The 22758-nt window shown below is 38.3% G+C and overlaps 2 protein-coding genes across 4 annotated transcripts in view; one reads left to right on the forward strand and one right to left on the reverse strand.

Annotated features, from left to right (window-relative positions):
* LOC135323421 (WD repeat-containing protein 70-like) overlaps window positions 1-5473 on the reverse strand; it is a 146521-nt gene extending 141048 nt beyond the window's left edge. Inside the window, exons 1-4 of one of the 2 annotated variants that reach the window (XM_064500367.1) lie at window positions 5344-5473; window positions 4621-4683; window positions 4387-4470; window positions 1940-2054 (exon numbers count right to left, since the gene is read on the reverse strand). In XM_064500367.1, coding sequence (XP_064356437.1) covers window positions 1940-2054; window positions 4387-4470; window positions 4621-4639 — 218 coding nt within the window. In that variant the 5' untranslated portion in view covers window positions 4640-4683; window positions 5344-5473. Of the gene's footprint in view, window positions 1-1939; window positions 2055-4386; window positions 4471-4620; window positions 4684-4772; window positions 5156-5343 lie in introns of those variants that run through there. The other variant, XM_064500368.1, reaches the window with a different exon arrangement.
* Window positions 5392-22758, forward strand: part of LOC135324327 (nuclear pore complex protein Nup155-like) — a 38288-nt gene continuing 20921 nt past the window's right edge. For both annotated transcript variants that reach the window (XM_064500365.1, XM_064500366.1), the window contains exons 1-15: window positions 5392-5859; window positions 7903-8040; window positions 8372-8468; window positions 9731-9801; window positions 10393-10485; window positions 11358-11524; window positions 13068-13173; window positions 13767-13840; window positions 14142-14233; window positions 14394-14491; window positions 14930-15082; window positions 17093-17193; window positions 18485-18655; window positions 19820-19930; window positions 20886-20980. In XM_064500365.1, coding sequence (XP_064356435.1) covers window positions 5586-5859; window positions 7903-8040; window positions 8372-8468; window positions 9731-9801; window positions 10393-10485; window positions 11358-11524; window positions 13068-13173; window positions 13767-13840; window positions 14142-14233; window positions 14394-14491; window positions 14930-15082; window positions 17093-17193; window positions 18485-18655; window positions 19820-19930; window positions 20886-20980 — 1841 coding nt within the window. In that variant the 5' untranslated portion in view covers window positions 5392-5585. The remainder of the gene's footprint in view (window positions 5860-7902; window positions 8041-8371; window positions 8469-9730; window positions 9802-10392; window positions 10486-11357; window positions 11525-13067; window positions 13174-13766; window positions 13841-14141; window positions 14234-14393; window positions 14492-14929; window positions 15083-17092; window positions 17194-18484; window positions 18656-19819; window positions 19931-20885; window positions 20981-22758) is intronic.

The raw sequence follows: 22758 nt of genomic DNA on the forward strand, positions 1-22758 counted from the left end.
TCTTTCCATAGACGCTCAAGAACAACACGTAGCTTCCTTCCTAATTGCATATCCTTATCTTTCCCTCATTTGCTAGGGAGGATAAATAAATCAATTCAGCAGTGTAATCATTCAGCATATGAAAAGGCCAGAATTCCAGTGATGCTTTTCACCAAGCTCCAAGCTTTGACAGAAACTGCCAATTACCCCAGCTACAGCTATTGGTATCCTCTGTGCCGACTGGAAAGAAAGACAAACATAAGAACATCCAAATGGAACTATACCAACAGCCCATCTAGCTGAGTGGCGTCCTTCTGACAGTGGCCAGCAATGGTGCTGACAAAAGAAGGACAAAAAGAACAAAGACGTTTAGCGGTGTTCCCTTCAGCTTTCAGCCTTATGGCCTCCCTGAATCCGAAGCTGAAGAGAAAGAAGAACCAACCTGGCAGCCCTTCCCCGAGGATTCAGAGAGGTAGAAGGAATTAAGTTTTCTGCTTTCCCTGATTACCTCCTCAATAAGACGAATATCATAGGAAGAAAAAAGAAAGCTACATTAGAGTCTAGATGGCACACAGAGTGAAAATATCGAAAAACATTTCGAGAGCTGTGCAAGTTTGTGGGCATATCCCCCAACATGTTCACTCTTCTCACATCGCACACGCTATTTTCTTTGACTTTTTCTTTTTAGACACTAGTAGGTGTTCTCATTTCACGAAGCATAATTATTACTGTACTTAAATGTGTAAGTACTGCAACCATTAAAATCTCTCTGTAGCAACTGAGTTCAAAAGTAACAAGAATCAATAGCTGTTCTTCGTGTCTTTCTCAAATGACCAAGTCCTTTCTAACAATTATAAAAATCACTATGGGGGCTAGTAGGATAATTTAATGTAACTGTATTTAAAAAATAAGTAAATAAAAAATGTTCAGGAAAATGTTGCCTTTTTTGGACAGCAGACCAAGCTGATTATTTTGTATCAGCTTGTAACTATTAACATCTACATCACATAAAGAGGTGCTGTTAGTAAAACTTCTATACTCTATCAAGTCCTACATTACATACTTCAAATCTCAGTTTTGGGATTGTCCTTTTGAAATAGGGCTGAATCACAATGGCATGTCTCCCTCTCACTAGCTTCCTGCTGTTTTCAGCACTAAGTTCTAAACTACACACCACAGCTTACAAGGAGACACAAAACTGTAAGCTGACATCTGTTCAGCTTCCAGTTCCACCAGCTCTTCACATCATGGCCTCACTTCTCAATCCTCAGTAAAAACAAAACAAAACAACACAACCTTAATATCAGCAGAACTCTGGCGAGTTACCAGAGCCTGCTTAACTCAGAATACTCAAAAGGAGTTATACAAAGCATCCAGAGTTCTATTCTCTCAAGTCCTTTATCTAAATAAGTAGGTTTGGGGAAGGGTCTGGATCACCCGATTACTTTCCACTTTACCATTTGTTTCAATCGATTTCTTAAACTGATATCCCCAAATGCAGTACACAATCATATTACATTTAAATTCTTGTCATCTTCCATTATTTCACTAGAAAGGTATCTCAGAACACCAAAGGTGAAAGGGAGCATAGAATACATTTCCTTTATGCATAGGATATAACACAGGATCTATAGTATAGTACATTGTGCAGGCAGTCACTTAAGTGAAAGTCCACAGTTTATTTGACCAATAGTCAAAAAAGAAATTTTGAAACAGATTTTTGTTCTCAGACTGAAACACTACAAGGCAAAACTAACTACTGACCATATACAATTTTAACATTTGTAAATACTGACACATCTTTCAGGAATCAGTATTTCCACTGAAAGACTTCAGAAAACATAGACACCTTCACACAAGTTAAATGATGCTCATGCTCTTCAAAAAAAGCAGAAAAAAAAGCAAGCCCTTCAGACAAGGAAGCTGTTAAATGGCATGATCTTCCACCATATCTAAGTACCTTGGGGTTAATGTGGACTCAGCTCCTACTGCACTTGAGGCTGAAGCTGGTGAATCAGGGTGCAGACATCTAAATTCTTTTTCAGCCTCATCTTCCTTCTCTCTTTCACGAGCCTCTGAATATGGAGAGAGCAAGTAAATGACAAATAATCAAGACTTCTGGAAAATAATAAAATCTGAGGTTTGCTGAGCACAGTAAAACAATTTTCTTCATTTTCAGACCTATATGAAATCTTTGAAAAGGTAAAATCAAGTAAAACATTATCAGATTTCCACTACGAACGTAACAATCACTTAGAAAAATAGTAAGTGTCAGGGAAAATGCAAGCACCTTTCAGTCATTAGTTTGTATAGACTACCAAACAAAAGTTTATCATACCATGATGCTGATATTGAAATATGTTCAACATTATATAGCATGATAGTAAATAGTATGACTACTTCATATAGTTCTTGAAATTTGCATAGCACAGAGAACTAAATTAGTACAAAATTATACCTAAGTGTAAATAAATTAATTCTGAATATATAATATGTGGAAAATAAATTGCCACAACTCTCTGTATTTATTCCGATTTCACTTACTGAAATTAATCCAAATTGAACAGTGCAACCAACAAAAACAGAATCTCCCATTTAAAAGTATCAATAAAAAGCTTACATAGGATGGTGAGATTGGTGCAGGGGAACAGATACAGCTACTCTATTTCTTAAAACATTCAAATGACTTCTGTTAAGCAGAGAAAAATTACACTTTCTCATCTTCTCCCTATACAAGAAACATACTTTCTCATTTCCTCTCTCACGTAGTTAGTAAACAGTCCTCTCTCTCTTAAACTATCAGCTGAAAACTCTGCCTTGCAGTACAACTCAAAAGCATTTTCCTCTGAAAAGAGGCACAAACACACGCATGACACAGAACTAGCAAACACATATTGATCTCAATTCTTCTTGGGTAGCAGACAAGATGGAGCAGATGTTTCCAAATGTTATCAAATGTCTTCCAAACAGTTAAAGTCAGGAGAGTATTTTAGAGAATCTGGAAATAGAATGTTCATTTTATAAAAAAAGGAAGTCCAAACTATAAAGCGTTTCTACACCTTTTCAAGTACTACATTATAAATGGCAAAATTCGTCTTTAAGGTAAACAGCTGAATTAAATACAAAGTTTTGTCATTTTTGGAAAAATAACTGACCTCACAATCAACAATATTTTGTGTTTCCATTACAGCGAAGATTCTAGAAATTCTTCTTTGTTTATTGATAAAACAGTCAATCAATCATCAGTCTAACAATTTGACTGGTTAACAATCCAACTGTTTACAGGATTTCCATGTCAAACTAAAAAAACATAATGTAATCAGCTGATGTCTCAAAAGGGATAAGGATAGCACAAGCTGGACCAGTGTCAAACATGAAAAGGTTCCAAACATGGAAGAATTCTTGCTGTGTTTAGATTTAGCCAGTAGGAGGAAAGCATGCAAATCATATTTTTGGGATTCCCTATATACATGAATTTCACAGTGCCATGAAGTCCGTAAGATCAACAAGCCTCCACAGTGGTCTGCTCATATGGTTCTGCATACAACTAAAACAACAATTAACAACAATTAAATATCTCAATTAACATTGAGATAATCTTATTTTTTCATGAAGAATTGCTGCCTCCACGAGAAGGGGCTTCAAAGTCTACTATCTTCACAAATTGCAACATTTTAGAGACTTAATTAAGCCTAATCCAGTGGGACAGAAGCTACTCAACAACGATAGCATCACATAGGAAAAAAAAAACCAAAAAACATATTCCATATACGCTGTACAAATGCAGGGAGAAACTGGGGACATCAGGGTTGGCAACGGGAATTCTAGAACATATGCAGCTTTGTGTCCCAAAGATCCTCCCTAGAACGGTGTTTGGGTGGATATCAGAAGCAAAATATACCATTATCACTATCTTCCCCTCCCAAACCGCCACCTTGAAAACTTACCCACCTCCAGCACAGCTGGGGGTGAACTGATTTGGGGGCAACCACAAAATCTGCTCTATGTTGTAAAACACAAAAGACATTCCCTTGTTTTTTCTTTTTTATTCTGTGCACTCTAAATTAAAGCTACCTATATCTGTTCCTTTTCCACAATAAATATACAACTAACTAAAATAACAAAGGAAAGAAGCTTGTATTCCAGCCCCACCTTTCCTTCTTTGTCTGTTGGCTATGCCTCACAAGCACAACCTTGCACATTCCTGTCTCCTACATACTCCAGTAACATAAGTAAGTTAATAATTTGCCTATTTACCAAGCCCAAAACTGCTTCGGATTGTCTTCCCAGAGCAAACCTACGTTTTTCCCACGAAAAGGCAATATAAAGCACTTAGAACCTCACCCCAACACAGAATAAGAAAGTACATTTTAAAAAACATTAGCTGACAACGGCCACGCTACTTACCCAAAATTTTCCTGCTCCTTTCCACAGCAGTTCTTCTCGTTTGTTCAAACATGGCTTCGAGGTCAAAAGTCCGAGCTTTCTTCCCTAAAAACGGGCGGAAAAAAGGAGACTCTGACAGTGACCCACCTCGCTAGCAGGCGCTCCAGGCGGGGGTGACCCTCCCGCGCCGCCAACGGCCGCCAGGGGAAAAAGGGGGGGAGGGAGGAACGGGACCGGCCGCCGCTCGCTACGCACCGAAACCCGAGAAGCCCATGGTGGCCGCCAGCTCCGGGTCGGGCCCCGCCAGCGTCGCAGCGCCTGCAAGGGAACAAACACCACGCGGAGTCAGCGCCGGGGGCGGCAGTAGGGTCGGCAGCCCCAGCCCCGGCCCCGGCCCCGGCGCTCACCGCCCGCCGCTGCCGGCACCTCCATGCTGCGGCCGCCCCGGAACCACAACAGGCCGCGGCGTCGGCAGGAAGCGGCCCCGGCGCAGCGGGAGGGGCCGGCGCGGCCCCGGCACCGCCCTCCCGGCCCGGCGGCGGCTCGCGGCGGCCCGCGGCGCGGCGTCACCTCCCGGCGCTCCTGCTGGGGCAGCGGAGATGCGGTTTCCTTGTCTCCCGCCAGGCGCCCGGCACTGAGACTTTCAGAAGGGGAGCTGCCTCCACCCCGGGAGGGAGGGAGGATTACCGCCGTCGGGGCATTCCGGGCGATTTGCAAACCAGATCCATTCCCGTTAAACCCAAGCTTCCCCCAGCCCCGAGCTCCGGTGACCGTCGGGGGATGCCTGCGCCGCCCAGCACAGACACACTGCTCCTAGCAGAGGCCCAGTCCGGGGCGGGCATGGCCTGCGCTGCCATCCCTTCACGGCACCGACCTAAGCCCCAGGCGAGCAGCGGCCGGGCCGGCTCAGCGCAGCGCGAAGGCCGCTCGGGGCGGCCGTGGCGGGGGGTCCTCAGCATTTCGGTCTTGCATTATTACCAGTAAAACGTGTGTGCGCGTTTGGACACCGGCGACGCACACGGGCAGCGCCTCTACGCCGCCTGTCAGCACGGGGCTCCGCGAACCGCGGTGACCACCCAGGCAGCCTTCCGCCGCCAGGCGCGTGTGAGAACAGGGACCCCTTCCTGCTGGCCTCCCGCGGACTGGCCGCCGGCCTCCCGCCCCCTTTCCCGGTGGGCCCTGAACCCTTGCGCAGCTTCCAACCCCCCGCCGGAAGTGGCATGTGCCAGGCGGAAGTGCGTCGCGCGCGCAGTGCCTGCCGGGATTTGGCGGGGCGCGCAGCAGCCGGTAGCGAGCTCGCGCCTTCTCGCCGTGCGCTGAGGCGGCGCCGCTCCCCCGCCTCCAGCCCCGGCGCCGCCATGCCCGCCGCCATAAGCCCCGCGGCGCCCACCGCGCAGGAGGCGCTGGAGATCGCGGGCCGCATCATCGACCGGCAGATCCAGGATGATCGCTGCTACCCGGACCTGTCCGAGCTGCTGGCGGTGCCGGCGCCCGGTGAGGAGCCCTCGGTAGCCGCCTGCCGTGGGGCCTCCGCCCCGGCCCTCCCGCGGTCTCCTGCGGGCCAGGCCCGCAGCGAGGCCGACGCTGCCTGGCCGGCCATGCGCGAGGCCCTCAGCGGCCGGGCGGCCAGGCACTGCTCCCCGCCCCGGCGAGGCCCCGGGGGCAGCAGCCGCCGGCCCTGTCCCCTTAAGGGCGGCTCCAGGGCTGAGCCCGACGAGGCCCGGTTTGGTGGTTCCCCGGCGGGGTCTGGCGCGGCGGCAGGGGATGCTTTGGCACTTCAGCAGAGGTTGCAACGTGGGATTTCTCCATGGTAGCGGCAACGGTTGCAAGAAGAAGGGGCTTAGGGGTAGCAGTTTAGCCCCATCTCTCTTGGAAAGACAGTGAAAACGGCACTCGTTTTCCATCTCGTTTATTGAAAAGTCTCTTGCAGGATGCTCTTAGTGTCACTAGGTGCACAGCACTGCCCCTGAACCTTACAGGTTGCCTGAAAATCTCGCTTAAACTTCTTTGAGTGCCTTTTGTTTGTCTAGAGCGGTATGTCGCATGTAGTTATGATATATAGTATATAGTATAGCTCTCCTCAGACATTTGTTTTATCCTGTTTGAAACATCGAGGCATCATTTCCTACTTCATTGGTGCCAACCATCTGGCCAAACAGGCCATAAAGACTCACTCCAGGGCTGTAGGTGACCTAATCAGTGTGTATTTGGCAGGTGGCAGGATACAATCAAATATTAACAGTATCTGTTTTCTGTTATGGTAGGATATAATGTGCGTGGCCAAAGTGTACCTATCCTAGCAGCGTTATGGACCTGTATCATGTGTGATGGGGGGGGGGGGGGGAACATGGGTACACTAACTTGAAACCGGGAATACAGCTGAGCATTTTCTAGATGGAGATACATGCTCATGGTTGGTTCATGTGGCAGATTAATGCCATATACAATAAAGGAAAGGCTAGCCTTGGCAAAAAGGTGGCAGAGAGTGGGCCAGGGGCTAGATGAGTTATTATAAGAATTTGTAAGTTGGCCAGCAAGATTAGATCATGCCCTGCAATTATCAAAAGCACCTATTTTTTAAGCGTTCTTATAAAGCATAATCCTGAAGTCTTCCCAGGAGAGAAGAAAGTTCGATGTGAAGTCCAGTAAAGCAGAACTAGAGGACTAAATCTTGCTGTTGCTCATGAATGAGAAAACTCAGATTTGGGGGTTGGGGTGTTTTGGTCTTTTTTTTTTTTTTTGGTGTTCTTTTTTTGAAATTAGGAGAAATTTAAAATACATTTAAAAAATAATTGCTGCAGTACAACATTGATTTGCCAGAAGTTAATGAGGGATCCTGAGTGTAAAAAAAATAAAAATTTAATACTTGGAAAGCATTTTAGAGAGTAACTTTTAAGGTAGTCATTAGTGCCCAGTAAGTGTCTCTCCAGAAGTGTATTCTCATACACAGCCTCAATTTTTCTTTTTATCAAGAGAAAACGCAGGGAAACTTTGAAGTACGAAGAAAACAGAAAGGACTTCTTTCACTTTGTGTTTTGTCAAATGTAGTTTGAATAGCTGTTTGTAAGGCTAATGTGTAAGATAGTGTCAAATCTGACAGCCTCTTGGTCCGTTTTCTTTACTGTATAACCTGTCACCAATACAGTTATTTTAGATTGTGAACTCCCATGCTTTTTAAAAGCATTTTATTGCTTTTTTTGTGTAAGTGTTTATTTGTCTGTTTGCAAGTCTATTTGCTCCTGTCTGGTTTGAGAGTTAGATTAACTGTTTATGGTCCTGATCCTACAGATGCCTTTATTCGTGCATATTTTGTGAGTAGCAGTATTTACATGCTTAAAGGCTTTGCAGTATCAAAACCATGTTTTTGAGTCGTCTTAAGGGCGGGAGTATTCATGTAAATTAAAATGAGAAATAGGCATTTGTCTAATTTAGATTTCACAGATTAGGAAAAAATCGGATAAAGGTAAAAAGTATCTTTTTTTGTAAATTTTTATTTCTTTATAAGAAGTCTAATTTTGTTGTTGTTGTTATTTACAGGTAGTCCTACAGTTTCTGGTATGTCAGATATGGATTATCCTTTGCAAGGACCAGGTTTGCTGTCAATACCTAATCTTCCAGAGATCAGCCCAGTCCGCAGAGTCCCACTTCCCCCTGAGCTAGTGGAGCAGTTTGGACGTATCCTGGTGAAAAATCATGTGTTAGGTTGTGTATGTAACAGTATTCGAAGTGAACTTTTGTTCTATCATAATTGTTTTTCCATCGTTCCTCCATGGATGAACCTTGATTTTGCTTGCATTCCTATTATGAAGGCTCCAAGTGGTAATAAGATCCATTTGTGTAGAGTTGCTTGTGGAATTGGTTCCTATGTGAGGAGCTTTGAGTGCATATTGTACACAGTTTGTGAACTACTGTCTTAAAAATAATATTAAAATAGTGAAATATTCAAAAAGAGATTTTGCATTTGCTAGCCTACATGCATTTAGTCCTTACATCTGCAGTGCTTCAGATATGCAGTGCAATTGTATGATGGGAGTATTTCCAGAAATCAGCAGAGCTTGGCTAACCATTGACAGTGACATTTTCATGTGGAACTATGAAGATGGGTATGTACATGATATATTTATGTATATAGTTCATATTGTATCTAAACTAAGTGATTGCAGTGGTGAGATTATTTACCTGTAGCACAGAGGTGTGCTTTTCAGTATAAGGTATCTTGATATCTTTTAGGTTGTACTAAAATTCTTGACTAATAAGTATTTAAGGACTTTTAAGAGTTAGTTATACTGCTGCCAAATCATCTAGAGATGGAAGAAAGGAAAATGCATAGACTAATTCAATGTCCTGAAGTTATTAGTGTATTTCTACCAAGGCTTTGATTATACTCAAAAAGGTAGAAAAATTTTATCCTAATTGCCTAACTCAGCTAAGTAGTTTTAATGCTATAAATGACACTGAATAAAAATACATAATATGTAGTAATATATAATAACACAATATATAACATATATTATATAATAATATATAATAATATAATATAGAGCACACTCATGCTATGAAGTGGTCAGTCATTTCCACAGTGCTAAATAATATGGCCTTGGTACTGTGGCTATATTGTGTAATTGCTTTAAAAGTATCATAGTTGAGGCTGTTGTATCTAACTTATTTTAAGGAAGCATAAATGAAAATAATTTCATAGTCTTTTCCAATGACAATGATATGTTTAAGATTTACAGTTTTGTATTTCTAACTTGCTTGTATGGTAAGAATTTAGTAGGAATTGCTTTATACATAATTCTTGTATTTCTTAGTTTAAAGTTAAGACTGTGCCTCACACAGCTCCTCTCCATATGTTTACATTGTGTCCCAGTGTGTTAAATACATTCCACCAAATAATACAACACTTCACGCTCTTAAAGATATGGTACTGGGAGAAAAGTTTGTGGTTTTTATCTTTTATGATAAATAAAATTATTCAATTAAATTTACCTTAGGTATTTTCAATGAAACAAATACTATATAAATTCCTCATTCTTGATGTTAGCATGATGGTTAGCATTACCTATGCTGCATTATGTAATTCAGACTGGACTATATGAATTAACACCAAACAAAAATATAAAATATAATTGGATTTCAGGTTTAAAGCTTAGCTGTTGGAGGTTCCCAAGAGCTCAAATGGTTGCCTGCATAGTTTTACTGTGAAATTTCTGTCATTCCATTCTGCTGGACTTGCTTTCACTCTAGGCGAAAAGTGTAAACAGTTTAAAATGTAAGGTATTAATAATTTTTAGATATACAGGATCTGACTTTGTTATTATGTAATTCTTGAGGTTTTATGAGGCTTTTTCTTGTATGTCGGCAGGGGAGATCTTGCTTATTTCGATGGCCTCAGTGAAACTATTCTTGCGGTGGGTCTTGTGAAGCCGAAAGGAGGTAAGAAATATTATGACAGTGACTAGAATTATGCAGTTACTGAACCTTCTTCATATGTGTTTGTGTATATATATATATGTAAAAATGTGTATATATTTATGTATGGTTATGTTTTGTTTGTAGAACCATTATGAAATCATTAAAATCCAAAAGTAATGTATAATTTAACAATCATTTACACTGACTAGCTTTTTTTTTTTTTAAAAAAAATTATATTCTAACATTTCTACTGTTTACAAATTTACACACTCAAGGGATCTTTTATGAGATCTTGATTTCTAGCCCTCCCAATTCTTTTGGTAGCTACTGCTTGCATAACATTGAAGTCAAAGTTGAATTGGCAATAGGGTTGAATGTAAAAGAAGGACATTTTTAAGGAAAACATTATTTTTAAGATCCTGTATTTCATAAATTGGAAGCTGAATTGCTGGTTATTTTCTAACTTTTGAGTTTCATAGGTTATTTGGTCTTAAATACGACTATTCCCTCTAAACAGCAGATATTTCTATCCAGTGAATACAGTGGATACATTCATTGCGAGTCTGAGAGGTTGACTGCAAACAAGATTTTTTTTTCTTCCCTTTCCTTTAGGCATTTTCCAGCCTCATGTACGACACTTACTTGTTCTGGCTACCGCAGTGGATATTGTGATTTTAGGGCTCAGTTGTGCTAACTTACAAGCAGGTAATTCTCTTTTTTTTTTCTTTTCTCCTTTTAAGTAAGTTAAAGCTATTAGGTAGCTATTCTTTATAGTGCATTAACAAGTAAACATTTGTTAGTAACCTTAAAAAAACAAGACCATGTGCTTGGTCCTTCGCTAAATTATAGATCTTTTTACAGCCAGGGTGAAGGAATTCCCTTTTTATGGGATACACAACTACTGATCATGGGACTCTCAAAGGAGCATTAAACTGTATCATTCCTCTGTTTAACATAAAACAAACTTTTGAAACAGATAGCCCTGCTAATTAAGTAGTATATTAGAGAGGGGAGGAAGAGATGGATGTGAATCTTAGTAGCAAATACTGAATGGAGTTCATTAAACTGTTCGGCATTTGTATTCCAACCACAGAAACTGAGAATCTGATACCAATTTTTTTCAACCTCATATATAGTAGAGAAAATATATATGTAATATATAGGGGGGGTTGTATATAATGTATATGTATATAGTGTGTGTGTAGGTATATAGTAGAGAAAATATAGACTTTAGAGAAAGTGAGAGACTTACACTCTTTCGCTCTCTTTTTATAGTGTCTTGCTGTGAAAGAGAAATGTAGAAATCTTATATTTTAGGTTTGTTGGTATTTAGAGGAGGCAACAGCTGTTAGAAAATATATGGAAAAACAGATTTTGCTTCCTTTCTTGGAAACTTACAGAATTTACTGTGATTTTTAAAAACAGAAGATTAATTATTCTGCAGTTCACTTTGAAGGAAAGCTATTACAAAATGTATTTAGTAATTCTGAAATCTGCTGTAACATTTTCTAAAATAGCTGTAATATTTATAAGAACAAGTTTAAAAACTAACTAAATTTTTTCTTCATTCACTTAAGGTTCTGGAGCCCTCAATGACAGTATGTCTGGTGGAATGCAGCTGCTACCGGACCCTCTCTATTCACTCCCTACAGATAATATTTGCATGCTGGCAATAGCATCCGCTGATAACGGGCGTATCTTTTTGGCTGGAAAGGATGGCTGTTTATACGAAGTAGCTTACCAGGTGATTATAGGTTTTATGCACAGGCATTTTTCATGATTGTGGGATGAAAGCACTAAGAGTTCTAAATTTCATGTCAATCTTGCCATCTCCTTTCTCTCATAATTCTGTTGCGTGACTTGTTTACACAAAGTTCTGAGTTCTCATCACAGACATATTTTCTTCCAAGAGGCCTATAAATAGCTGATCTGAGAAATAGCAGTGCAGCTTTGGTAAACTTAAAAATAAATAAATCATGAAGTGTGGCAGTTATTAGGAGTACTGCTGGCTTCCAGTTGTCATATCTCAGTCTTCTAAATTGCTTTGCCACTGCATTAACTGTTCCGGTCACTGGAAGCAGGTAAACCTAGTAGCTGATTAGAAAAGGTTCGTTGTGCTATCAGTATTTAATTTTAGCTCATTGAATCAGTTTGAAGATTTGAGCTGACTCTTCTTCCTTCAGGGAGAGTTAAATTAAGCTTTATCTTTAATGTTTTTACACACACACACACACCCTTTTTTTTTTTTCCTCTAAGTTTTCATTGTCAGCATACAAGGGCTTCACTTAGATGTGACCTGTTGTGCTAGGTCCCAAGAGAGGATACCCATGCCCATAACTAGTTTTAATCTTAGATTTAAGAAAGCACATCAGACCATTTAAAAAAAATATATATAAAGGCCAGAAGAGTACAAGCTAAAATTTTCAGAGGCACTTCACTAACTTGAATATCCAAAGCTTTTTAAACTGAAGTTTATCGTGTCTGCATTCACATTGTAGCTTTGAAAATCTTAGTCTGAAGCTCAGTGTTAAGTTCATGTATGTCAGTGCAGCAAGAGCTGAAAATCCACATTGTTGTTCCAAATTGATCTCCATAAGGAGAGGTTCTGTATGGTGTTTTCAAAGAGATAATGGAACTTATTTTAAGTATAAAAATTTGAGTTACTCTAATTAATGTTCATGTGTGGATCCTTTTGCCAAAAATGATGGTGGAATTGATAATACTAAACAAGGCCAAGACAAACTGTATCATACCTTAGCATTATGTAGGAGCTTATGAGACAAAGATTATGGGCAGATTTATTCAAATCACATGTAATTGAATATAGACAATTGGTGAAAAAATAAGTGGAAACTACATTTTTATTGAGAAGATATTAAAAATCATTCATAAATCTAATATAAGCAATTGTTTTTGTTAGATTTGCTTTGGCTTTAGTTTAATTGCAAGCAGTTTAGTTAATTTGCAAATCTTACCCTGGGAGGATTTCCATAGAGATTCCCATAGGAATTGCAGTTGTTTTTATAAAATACAGGATTATCTCCTTCGGCAGTTTTATTTGATATCTTCCATTCCTTTTTTGTGTAAAATTTTGCTTTTAATAATCAGCTACAAGTTTAAAATGAGAAATATATTCTTCTTCCCTGAAATCAATGGTATGTAATTAGATTTTTGCTTGTTTTCTTACCTTTCCTGGTAACAACCAATTTTTTTAATAGAACTACTGGTTCTTTTTTTTTTTTTTTCTTCTTTTTTTCTTTTAACACTGCATCTGTTTTAAATTGTAGGCTGAGGCAGGCTGGTTTAGCCAGCGATGTAGGAAAATCAATCATTCAAAGGGCACGCTCTCTTTCCTTATTCCTTCATTACTACAGTTCACATTCTCAGAGGATGGTAAGTATTCATGTTAGATTTTCCCAATAATTTAATGTAAACTTTTAAATTATAATGCTAAGAAGTAAGACTGATTACTTTCCTCATTGTGTGCATTTAGTTACAGTCAGTGGAAGTTGTGGTGGTTGGTGATTCTGAAAATCGGGTCACTTGTTTGTATGCCCAGGTTAGGATATCGATAGCAAAGCCTGGAAACTTTGATATTTGTGACTAAAAATTTCTATTCTGTAGTACAAAATGAGTATGTTCATAATGGGATCATTGCAAACAGTAAACAAATTTTAAACAAATAATTTTATCTTATTTCACTGTTTAGTGAAAATTTAACTTGAAATGATTACACGATTTTTTTGTTCAGGGATGGATTAAATAATGCTAATCTTTAAGTTTATTATGAATTGTTTGAAATTGTTTGCTGTTTTAAATCACTTTCTGGTAGGAGTCTTGGAGATTCTTCTAAGAAGTGATTCAGTCAAACTGCAATGTTTGTTAACGTATATTGGATTATTTTAAAGATGTTCTGCCTTAAACTTTTTTTCACCAAACCAGTGTTGATTTTCTTCTTCTCCCTTTTCTTCTTTTGTCCCTCTCAGATCCTGTAGTTCAAATTGCCATTGACAACTCTCGAAATATCTTATACACGCGCTCAGAAAAAGGAGTTCTGCAAGTATGTGACTTTAATGATCGTTTGCTGTGTTACTAACATGTATTTGATTTTACTGTTTTCCTCAGTACCTGGTAATTCTCTGTAGGTCTGTCAAGATAATACTCCAGTTTATCTTTGTCTAGCAAAGTGTATGCCCAGAACCTAAAATACTTTTTTGTAAAGAGTAGCATTTTGATCTTCCCTTTGACTGTATGGAAACATGAGAATGCAAAAAAAATTAGAGAGAGCTTGAGTTGCTGCATGGTAGGTCAGGGTACATGAATTAAATTGCAAAACACTGAGCACTGTTACTTAATTGCAGGTTTACGATTTGGGACAAGACGGTCAAGGAATGACTAGGGTTACTTCTCTTTCACAAAATGCTGTAGTTTCTGCTGCTGGGAACATTGCCAGGTATATGACAACTGTAATTAGAGGATTCCTTTAAGGCCGTTAGTTTCACTATATTTGTAAGAATGTTGTTTGCTAGTTTCTTTGGATTGTCATACAGTGTCAATTATGTAAAAATACATTTTTTCTTTGAAAAACTGTTGTTTGTTTGTTTGCTTTTTAGAACAATAGATCGTTCTGTATTTAAGCCTATTGTTCAAATAGCAGTGATTGAGAATTCAGAGTCCATAGACTGTCAGCTGCTAGCAATCACACATGCAGGTAAGAAAGCAGTATCAGTTAACCCTTTTTTTAAACTGATAAATGGCATCTGCATCATTTAGCAAAATTGACAAAAGTTTTCCTTTTCATAGAATGAAAGTTTTGAAAATGTTACTTCATGCTGATACATTATTTTATATATTCAAACTTTTAACATTTGATTTGAATATAATCTGGTCACACAAATTATGATCCATATTTTATTGATAAGAAAACCAGAAGAAAGTGGCGTGACAGAAGTTCTTTAGGAAATGAGTGGCAGAGCTAGGTTAAAACCATTTTAATCTGCCTGGCTTTCTAGCAGGAAGTGTGGTAGTGTATGTACAGAATTTATTACAAGTCTGAAACCAGCTTTCTGTCCAAAGTGCTGATGCTCCTACTAATAATCTCAATTACTTCATATTACATGGAATTGGCAATCTTTTTTCTTTTGTTTAGGTGTCCGACTGTATTTTAGTACTTCACAATTTAAGCATCCAACAGCTCGTCCCTCAATGTTAACATTGGTTCATGTCCGTTTGCCTCCTGGATTTTCAGCTTCTTCTAATGTGGAGAAACCCTCAAAGGTTCACAGAGCTCTTTATAGCAAAGGTAAGCAGTGAAATACAGCCCAGCTGAGATTTTCTGTGACAATCACTGTCATTCTTTTTTACATCTGGGATCTTGAAGCAATGGAAATACCAAGAGCTAAGCATGACTTTTGTGTGTTAGTGGGAAAGTTCTTGAAAATGGGAGGTTGCCATGTTTTTCAGAATTCAGTGCTTCTGCAAGGTGCAGTATTTGAGCTAAGAACTCCGTTCAGGTGTTATTGTCTTTTTTCATGTAATTACTAGTCTCCCCATAAAATAGCTTTAATATGGTGCATTCACCCACATTTCTCTATTCATGTGCCATAATTCTGCAAAGCAAGGGATAGAAAGAGGCTTCTGAAGTGTTTAGTGCCTGTCCTTTTTGCTGAGTTTAGCAGCTGTGCTGGCTCGTTTATTTTTTGATTCATTTAATTAGTGATTTAAATTAGGCCACCAAGCAGCTTCCAGATGGTTTCAGCCTTTAGGCACTTCTGGCTGTGGGCTGAATTTTAAAAAGTGATGTAGAAATGGGAAATTGTCTCTGTGTTGATGACCTTTTCAGTCATTTAGTTGCCCTGCTGGGTAACATTTCAAATAAATGTTGCAAGCAGTCTAACAATTCTTACAGTTCATGATCACCGTATAACCGAAGAAAACTGCAAGTCTCTTCAAAAGTCATCTTTCATATTTCTTATCTGACTGATGTGGATTTGTTGGTGGGGAAGCACTGATGAACGTTACATACAAAAATTGAACTAGAGAAACAAAAGTTGTCAATTACAGCCTTGATATCTTCTAGCTAAGTCTAGAGAGTTGGAATTTTTTTGTCTCTTTGAAACAATTTGAATGAATAGACCTTATTCACTATTCCCCATGGTAACTTGCTTTCTGAATTGCAATCAAAAGGTAAGAAAAGGATTAATCAATCCTTGTAGTTTCTGTATGAAATATTAGGTACACTAAGGCCGCATTGGTATTAGTACATCATATACGCCTGGACCATTGCTAGAAGCAAGGTCGTGGTCCAATGAATGAAGGAATGAGGTGGCTGCATGTAGATACCAATTGGAAATAGTCCCTGGACCATGATAACTCTCATTTTATGTGCAGAAAATGTTTGCGAGAGTGCTAGCTGGCACAGAACCATACCAAGGATCATTTTAACAAATTAACAATAGCTTTTTAACTTAGTGTAGTGTAACTGCACTCACTAGACATTACATGACAAGATCTGAAATACGACAAAAATATGATTATTGTTACTTTTCCCCCTTTTTAGGGGAAAAATTTATATAACAAGCAGCTGAACACCCAAATAATGTGTATGTCATTAGTAGATTATCTAAATGCCTTCTGCCTATCAAGTGCCACATGAGATCAAAATTAATGAACTGCAAATTTGGCAAGCCTCAATAAATAACAAGGGAAGTCTTTATCACAAAAAACACTGATGTAAGGTGTAAGCACAGATAACCAGAAGGAGAATTCGTATAAAATTTTTGTGCATTTTTATGTATATGAAGAATATAATTACTTAATGGTTTTTGGTTCTAGACAGTCTCTTAAGGACATTGGTATTGTATTGGTCTGGGAATCTAACATTTGTCCTTCAAGTATATCAGAGGTTCTTTGTATTGCTTTTAGCAGTGAGTTCCTGAGCCTTTGTTAGAGAATAATGACAATGCTAAAAGCAATAATTATTTCAAATTTTAACATACTGATTTTTTGAACAAGGTAATCTCCAGAAGCTTTTTTTCCAAGATCTATTTAAATATATCATTTTTTATGAAGAGTATTGTACTTATTTTAGCCTCATTTTTGTTTGTTTCCTTTAGAGTAAATAGCCACATGGTGTTGATAGGGACCTCCCAAACACCCAAATGACATAAAAGCCCAAGAGATATTAAATGCTATTCAAATGTATGATTAGGACTTAGAGATTTATTTTTATTAAATATGGGACTGATGGATTTGTATCTAATGTTTGGTTATTGCTCTAGTGCAAACTTATGGATATTACCGTTTTTACTAGGGGTCCTGCTGATGGCAGCTTCAGAAAATGAGGATAATGACATCCTGTGGTGTATCAATCATGATTCTTTCCCTTTCCAAAAACCAATGATGGAAACACAGGTACTAAAATAAACATTCATATGATTTTGATAGAATATAGATTTTTTTTCCTGATAACATACATAATCAAATAATATTATCCCCAAGAAATGGGTAGATTGGAGGAAAACTCCCATGCTAAGTTATTTGGATACATTTACAAAGCTACCTATCAATATATTTTTGAGTTATTTTAGTAGATATTTTTGTTTAGTGAATGGAAACTATCAGCAGGAATTCTCAGTTCAGCCATATTTTCTAGCTTGATGCAACCTATGAATCAAAAGAAATGCCTTGACTTCTAAGAAATACTAATTGAGATGTTTGAAAACATTGTCTCATTTGTATCACATTGTTGTCTGTAGCATGCTGTGTATTGTGCACGAGCACTGGAAGACATGGTTTCCTGTACAAAGTGTGTTGTTTGACAGGGATGAAATTTGGCAAGGAAGATTAGTCAATATGTGTGTGTTAGAAACTTGGGGTTTGTTTAGTTCAACAGATATGCCATGTCTTTGTAAAATATCAGACATGATCAATCTCTCCATTACTTCACCCATTTTTTTATGCTTCTTACATAAGTTGGTTTGTGGGAGGGATTTGGAGGGAGCTAGTTGCCTTATGCATCAGTTCAACAAGAGCATTCCAGCACTGAAACAAGTGGAGTGTTCTGCTGGCATACAGGACTGACCTGTCAAGAATAATGTCATTGGAGGAGCGTTATAAAGACACTTTATCATTACTCTTCCTCCCTTCCCCACGCATACTAGGTGCTGACCTCTCACTCTTTTCTAAGGCATTTGGCAGTAACAGATAGCTGGGTTTCCTCCAAAAAACTGTAACCACTTCTTGAACAGTTCTTTTTCATTAGAGTACACAGTTTCCAGGAACATCCTCAGTTACCATATGTGTTGTCTTGAGTTATACTTAGAGCACTGCTGCCAACTATGAAAGTTGTCTAAACTCTCATGGTTCATTTGCAGCATTTGGGGGTTCTTTTAAAAAAAATAAATCAAATTGATGAGACTTGGTTCTAATATGGTTGGCAGATTGTTGCTGTTTGTATTGTGGCAGCATTGAAAGATCCTACCTTGCAAGCTGTTTTACACTGAGATACAAAACTCAGTCCCTGCCACCCAGAAGAAGCAACATATATAGCTGCAAATATGTTGGTCATCTTCTGTTAGACAATATGAGGACTTGCTTATTTTCTTTGAGGTTTCTTGTCTCAAGAATAGTTTCATCCTGTATAATTTTAAGTTGTATGTTATGTCTGTTATCAAACTTTGGATGATATCTTTCTCTTGTTCAGATGACTACCCGTGTTGATGGGCATTCCTGGGCTCTTTCTGCTATTGATGAATTTAAAATTCAGAAGATTATAACTCCCCTAAATAAAGACATTATTCCAATAACTGATTCTCCTGTTGTTGTGCAACAACACATGCTGCCACCTAAGAAATTTGTTCTGCTTTCAGCTCAGGTGAGTATTACTGTTTTTAACTGGAAATCAGAAGGGTAAATATAAAGCCTGAAGACTGATCCAGACTTGTAAATGTTTATTCATTTTGGATAAGTTTTTGTGATTATATTCTGAATGTTAAAACAAACAGGGGAGAAGACTGCTGAAACCAATTGTACTTTGTTGCAAATCTATTCAAAGCTATTGGGCCAGCTTCTCTTGTGCAGTGCATTGATTCCTTTCTGTTGGCCTCAGGAGACTTTCATTTACATGGATCATCTGAGACCTTTTTTAACTTTGGTTATACTCATGATTACGTGAAATTCAAACAGATACAGACTGCCAGAAAACAGGACTTGAACAGTTGAAATTCAAACAAAGAATTTCTTCTTTGCCCTAAAAGAAAAAAAAGAGTTTTTTGAAAGGGATGTGTGTTTAAAAGAAAAGTGTGAAATTAATTTAAAAAGAGGGGTAGGGAAGTTATGTTTAGCAATATTTTAGGGCAAGTACTATCTTAGCCACTAGACAATTTATAAAAAATTTAATAAGTCATGAATGTCTTGCAGCAGTACCTTTAGGCTTGTGTAATTATGAGGCTTGTTTGTGTAAGGCTGATTCCGTAGCAATGTTATTTGTAAACTACAAAACTTTTGAGCAGACACTTAACCCTGGCATCAGTCTGCATTTGTTTGATGGCAGCTGATTTGTGTTAAAACAGTTATCAGGCAAGATGCAGGTAAGATGACTGAGTGCTGGTAGTCTTACTGTGAACTTGGTCCTAAATTTTTTAAGCGTTTTTTTCCAGTCAGTTCTGAAGATTTATAAGAGACGTATAGCAAATATACAAAGAGAAAGGCTCTAAGTTATGTTTATATTGTATACTTCACTTTAGGCTAAGAAAACTATCTCAACTTCTGGAGATCATTTAGCCATAGCAGTATTTTTCCTGCTTTTCCTGGATTTGTTAGAGAATTTTCCCCTGTGAATGGAAACTGGGCTTTAGGCACCACTGTTTTGACTCAGTACTGTAACAAATTAAAACTCTGAGAATGCTAAAGATTAACATTGTGGGCTGTGGGGTAGTTGTTGTTGGTATAGTCAGTATAAAGACAACTTTATTCAAACTTTGTATTGCTTTTTGTATTACTTTGTTACTTGTAATACAGAGTTACGCATTACTTTTAGGGGAGCTTTATGTTTCATAAACTCAGACCTGTCGATCAGCTGCGGCATCTTCTTGTTAGCAGTATAGGTGGAGATGGAGAAGAAATTGAAAGATTTTTCAAGTTGCATCAGGTGAGAATTTTTGAGTTGTCATGAAAACCAGAAGATCTATAATAATTATGTAGCCTTATAGGAAATCTAATTACTTTTTTTAGCATGAGTGGCCTATTCTTTTTTTTTCTTTTTTTTTTTTTTAAACTACAAATGTCTATTACCATTTTATTTATCAACTCAGGTATTAGCCTTTCCTCCTACACAGTCTGCATAACACAAGATTGTATAATGAGAAATGATTCCCCATTTTATGGTGTCTAAAAATGAAAGTGTAATATCACTTTTCCTGTATAAGAAATGAAAGAATTTCAAAGAAGTATAATGCAGTTCTTAGTTTAGGAAAGAGAAAGAGTTTTCTGAAAGGTTAAATTTCTACAACTGGAAAAGGCTTTTACATTTTAAAGGCCAGTACAAATGTGTAGAGCCAGTCCATTTTTTCTTTAATATAAAAAGCAGACAAGCAGGTGAGAAACTGTACCTATCATGGATTACAATTTTTATTTGACTAGTACTGACTTGTACCTGTAGTGAAAATTCACTATAACCTATTGTCTTGTGCTTTGATAGGCCATACTAAGTGCTATTTTAACATGCCTTTAGAGGGTGCAAACAAATATTTGTATAGATTTTTTTTTTTTAATTCAAACACAGTCTTAATTTATGTTTCCATAGAAGTTTCATAAATTATAGTCATAATTAGGTGATAGAGATGGAGATTTTTTCCTACCAATAATCCTGTTCAGCTTGCAAAAACATGTATCAAAAGTTTTCATGCACTGCTTTACCTGCTACAGTGGGATGTTTTACTGTGATTGACTGTCTCTTTCATTGGGAATACCTGATCTCTTTGCCATCTAGATAAAATGATGCAAAAGGTATTCAGTTATGTGTTTAGTTATGGGTCTGTATAACCTTTTCATATTTCTTGTCAACGTGGTATAAGCTGCCATACTAATAGTGTAACATCCTCTAGGAGGACCAAGCCTGTGCCACTTGCCTTATCTTAGCCTGTTCTAATGCTGCTTGTGATAGAGAGGTATCTGCCTGGGCTACCCGAGCATTCTTCAGGTAAGTTTCCATTAGTCTATAGGTTGTTCTGAATACTAATCTTAAAATCTAGGGCCACCATGGCCACTATAGAATTGTGCAGGCTCTTTAACTCACCTGAATAAATGTTGTTTTAAAATGAGCATCAACTATTAAACTTGGTGGAATATGCTTTTGCACTGATTAGGGCTTGTTTACACAGAAAGCTACATGGAGTGGTGACTTCTGTTTAGTTCCCTTGGTGGATGCTTGTATTCCATGTGCAGAGGAACTTTATTCTAAATGTAGTGTAATCTGCCTTAAGTTTACTCGTCTATATCTGTACTTCACTGCATCCCAGAAGCAGAGTATATAGGGAGAGTTAATATCTTTAATGACACCAACTTTTTCCAACTTTCCATTTGGAGAAAGAAAAAACAAATTTTTTGATCCTCAAGTCATTATTTGGATTGGAAGTAAAAGCAGAAATGTTTAGGGCTAAATGCAACACAAGAACAAATACTCAGTTTAACAGATAATCTGAAAGGTATCTAATATCTGCAGTCAGCAGGCAATCTTAGCAGGTCAAGGAAGTGGTAGCATCGTTGGTTTGTATTGAGAAAGAGGCAGTTGGTTTATAATTTGTGAAATAGGTGAGGGCAAGATAAGTTCTTACGTGCCGTATAGTTGTCATCTCAGTTGCCTCCTGGTACTTATGCAGTAGAGTTATGAATTTTTATTTCTAAGATTCTTTTGAAAGTGTTTTATTGGTTTGCTTGAGAATCAACACTGAGTGGTTAGAGCTGGTTGTTTTGTGGTAAATGATCTCCTGGTAGTAGTTGGGTATTTTTGTCCTTTGTGAGTTCTGAATCTCTGTATGAGTTCTAGGATAGTTATTTTTTCTTTCACCAGTGTATAAAATCAGTAAAAGTATTTGATCACTTCCTAAAGTATATTGCATCCTGTGAAACATATGTGGAGGATCCTGCAATTTGAATAGCTCTATTTTAAAACTGCTCATCATTATGGCTATAGAGATGTGTTGGCAAGTTCATACTCCAGGTTGCTTATCTGTAGTCTGATTTCATTTGATGCTGATCAGTTTATGGGTATTTTCTGCTGCTAGTGAATTTAATAAGGTTCTAGGGCTGATTGGAGACTAGACTTGTCAGGTAATAGTTCCCTTTGATTGAACGGGGCTATCATGAATGCTTGCCTCAGGGAAAATACAGTAGTTTGAGGGTCTTGTGGTATGTAATATGTTCTTTTCTGCATGTTTTGGATGATGGTTCATTTTGTGGAGTTGGGTGTGTTTTTATATATTGTAGGGGGTTTTATATATTGTAGTTATTTATGGGGTTCACCGTTGTTCCAAGCATTTTTTATATTCATATAGGCTTATTGTGTTCAGGGACTGATGGATCTTGGTCATAGCTACTGATTCCCCCCCCACCACAACACGCGTGCGTGTACACACACACACACGCGCGCGCACACAAATTCAATGAGGAAGTGTTGGGTTCCATTCTGGAGGGTACATTTGTCATCCATGTATCTTAGGTACTACATATCCTGTGGAACAGATATAGTAGAATATTTTTATTAGCTGTCTTAAACAAGTTGGTATATTGTGGGGCTTTGGGTCACCCAACAGTGCATGTAGCCTGGAGAAAAAAAGAGGTGTTTCATAAAATACACCTGTTGTGAGTGTGGATAAATATGCAGCTTTGACTGCATGTTTGGCCTAGAACTATTGAGTGTTATGTTCCCAAAAGCTTGCCTGTTTTTTTTCCAAACTTTATTCAGGTGTTAGATCAGGT

The sequence above is a fragment of the Dromaius novaehollandiae genome, chromosome W (genome assembly GCF_036370855.1).
Source record: "Dromaius novaehollandiae isolate bDroNov1 chromosome W, bDroNov1.hap1, whole genome shotgun sequence".
In the NCBI taxonomy this organism is placed as follows: domain Eukaryota; kingdom Metazoa; phylum Chordata; class Aves; order Casuariiformes; family Dromaiidae; genus Dromaius; species Dromaius novaehollandiae.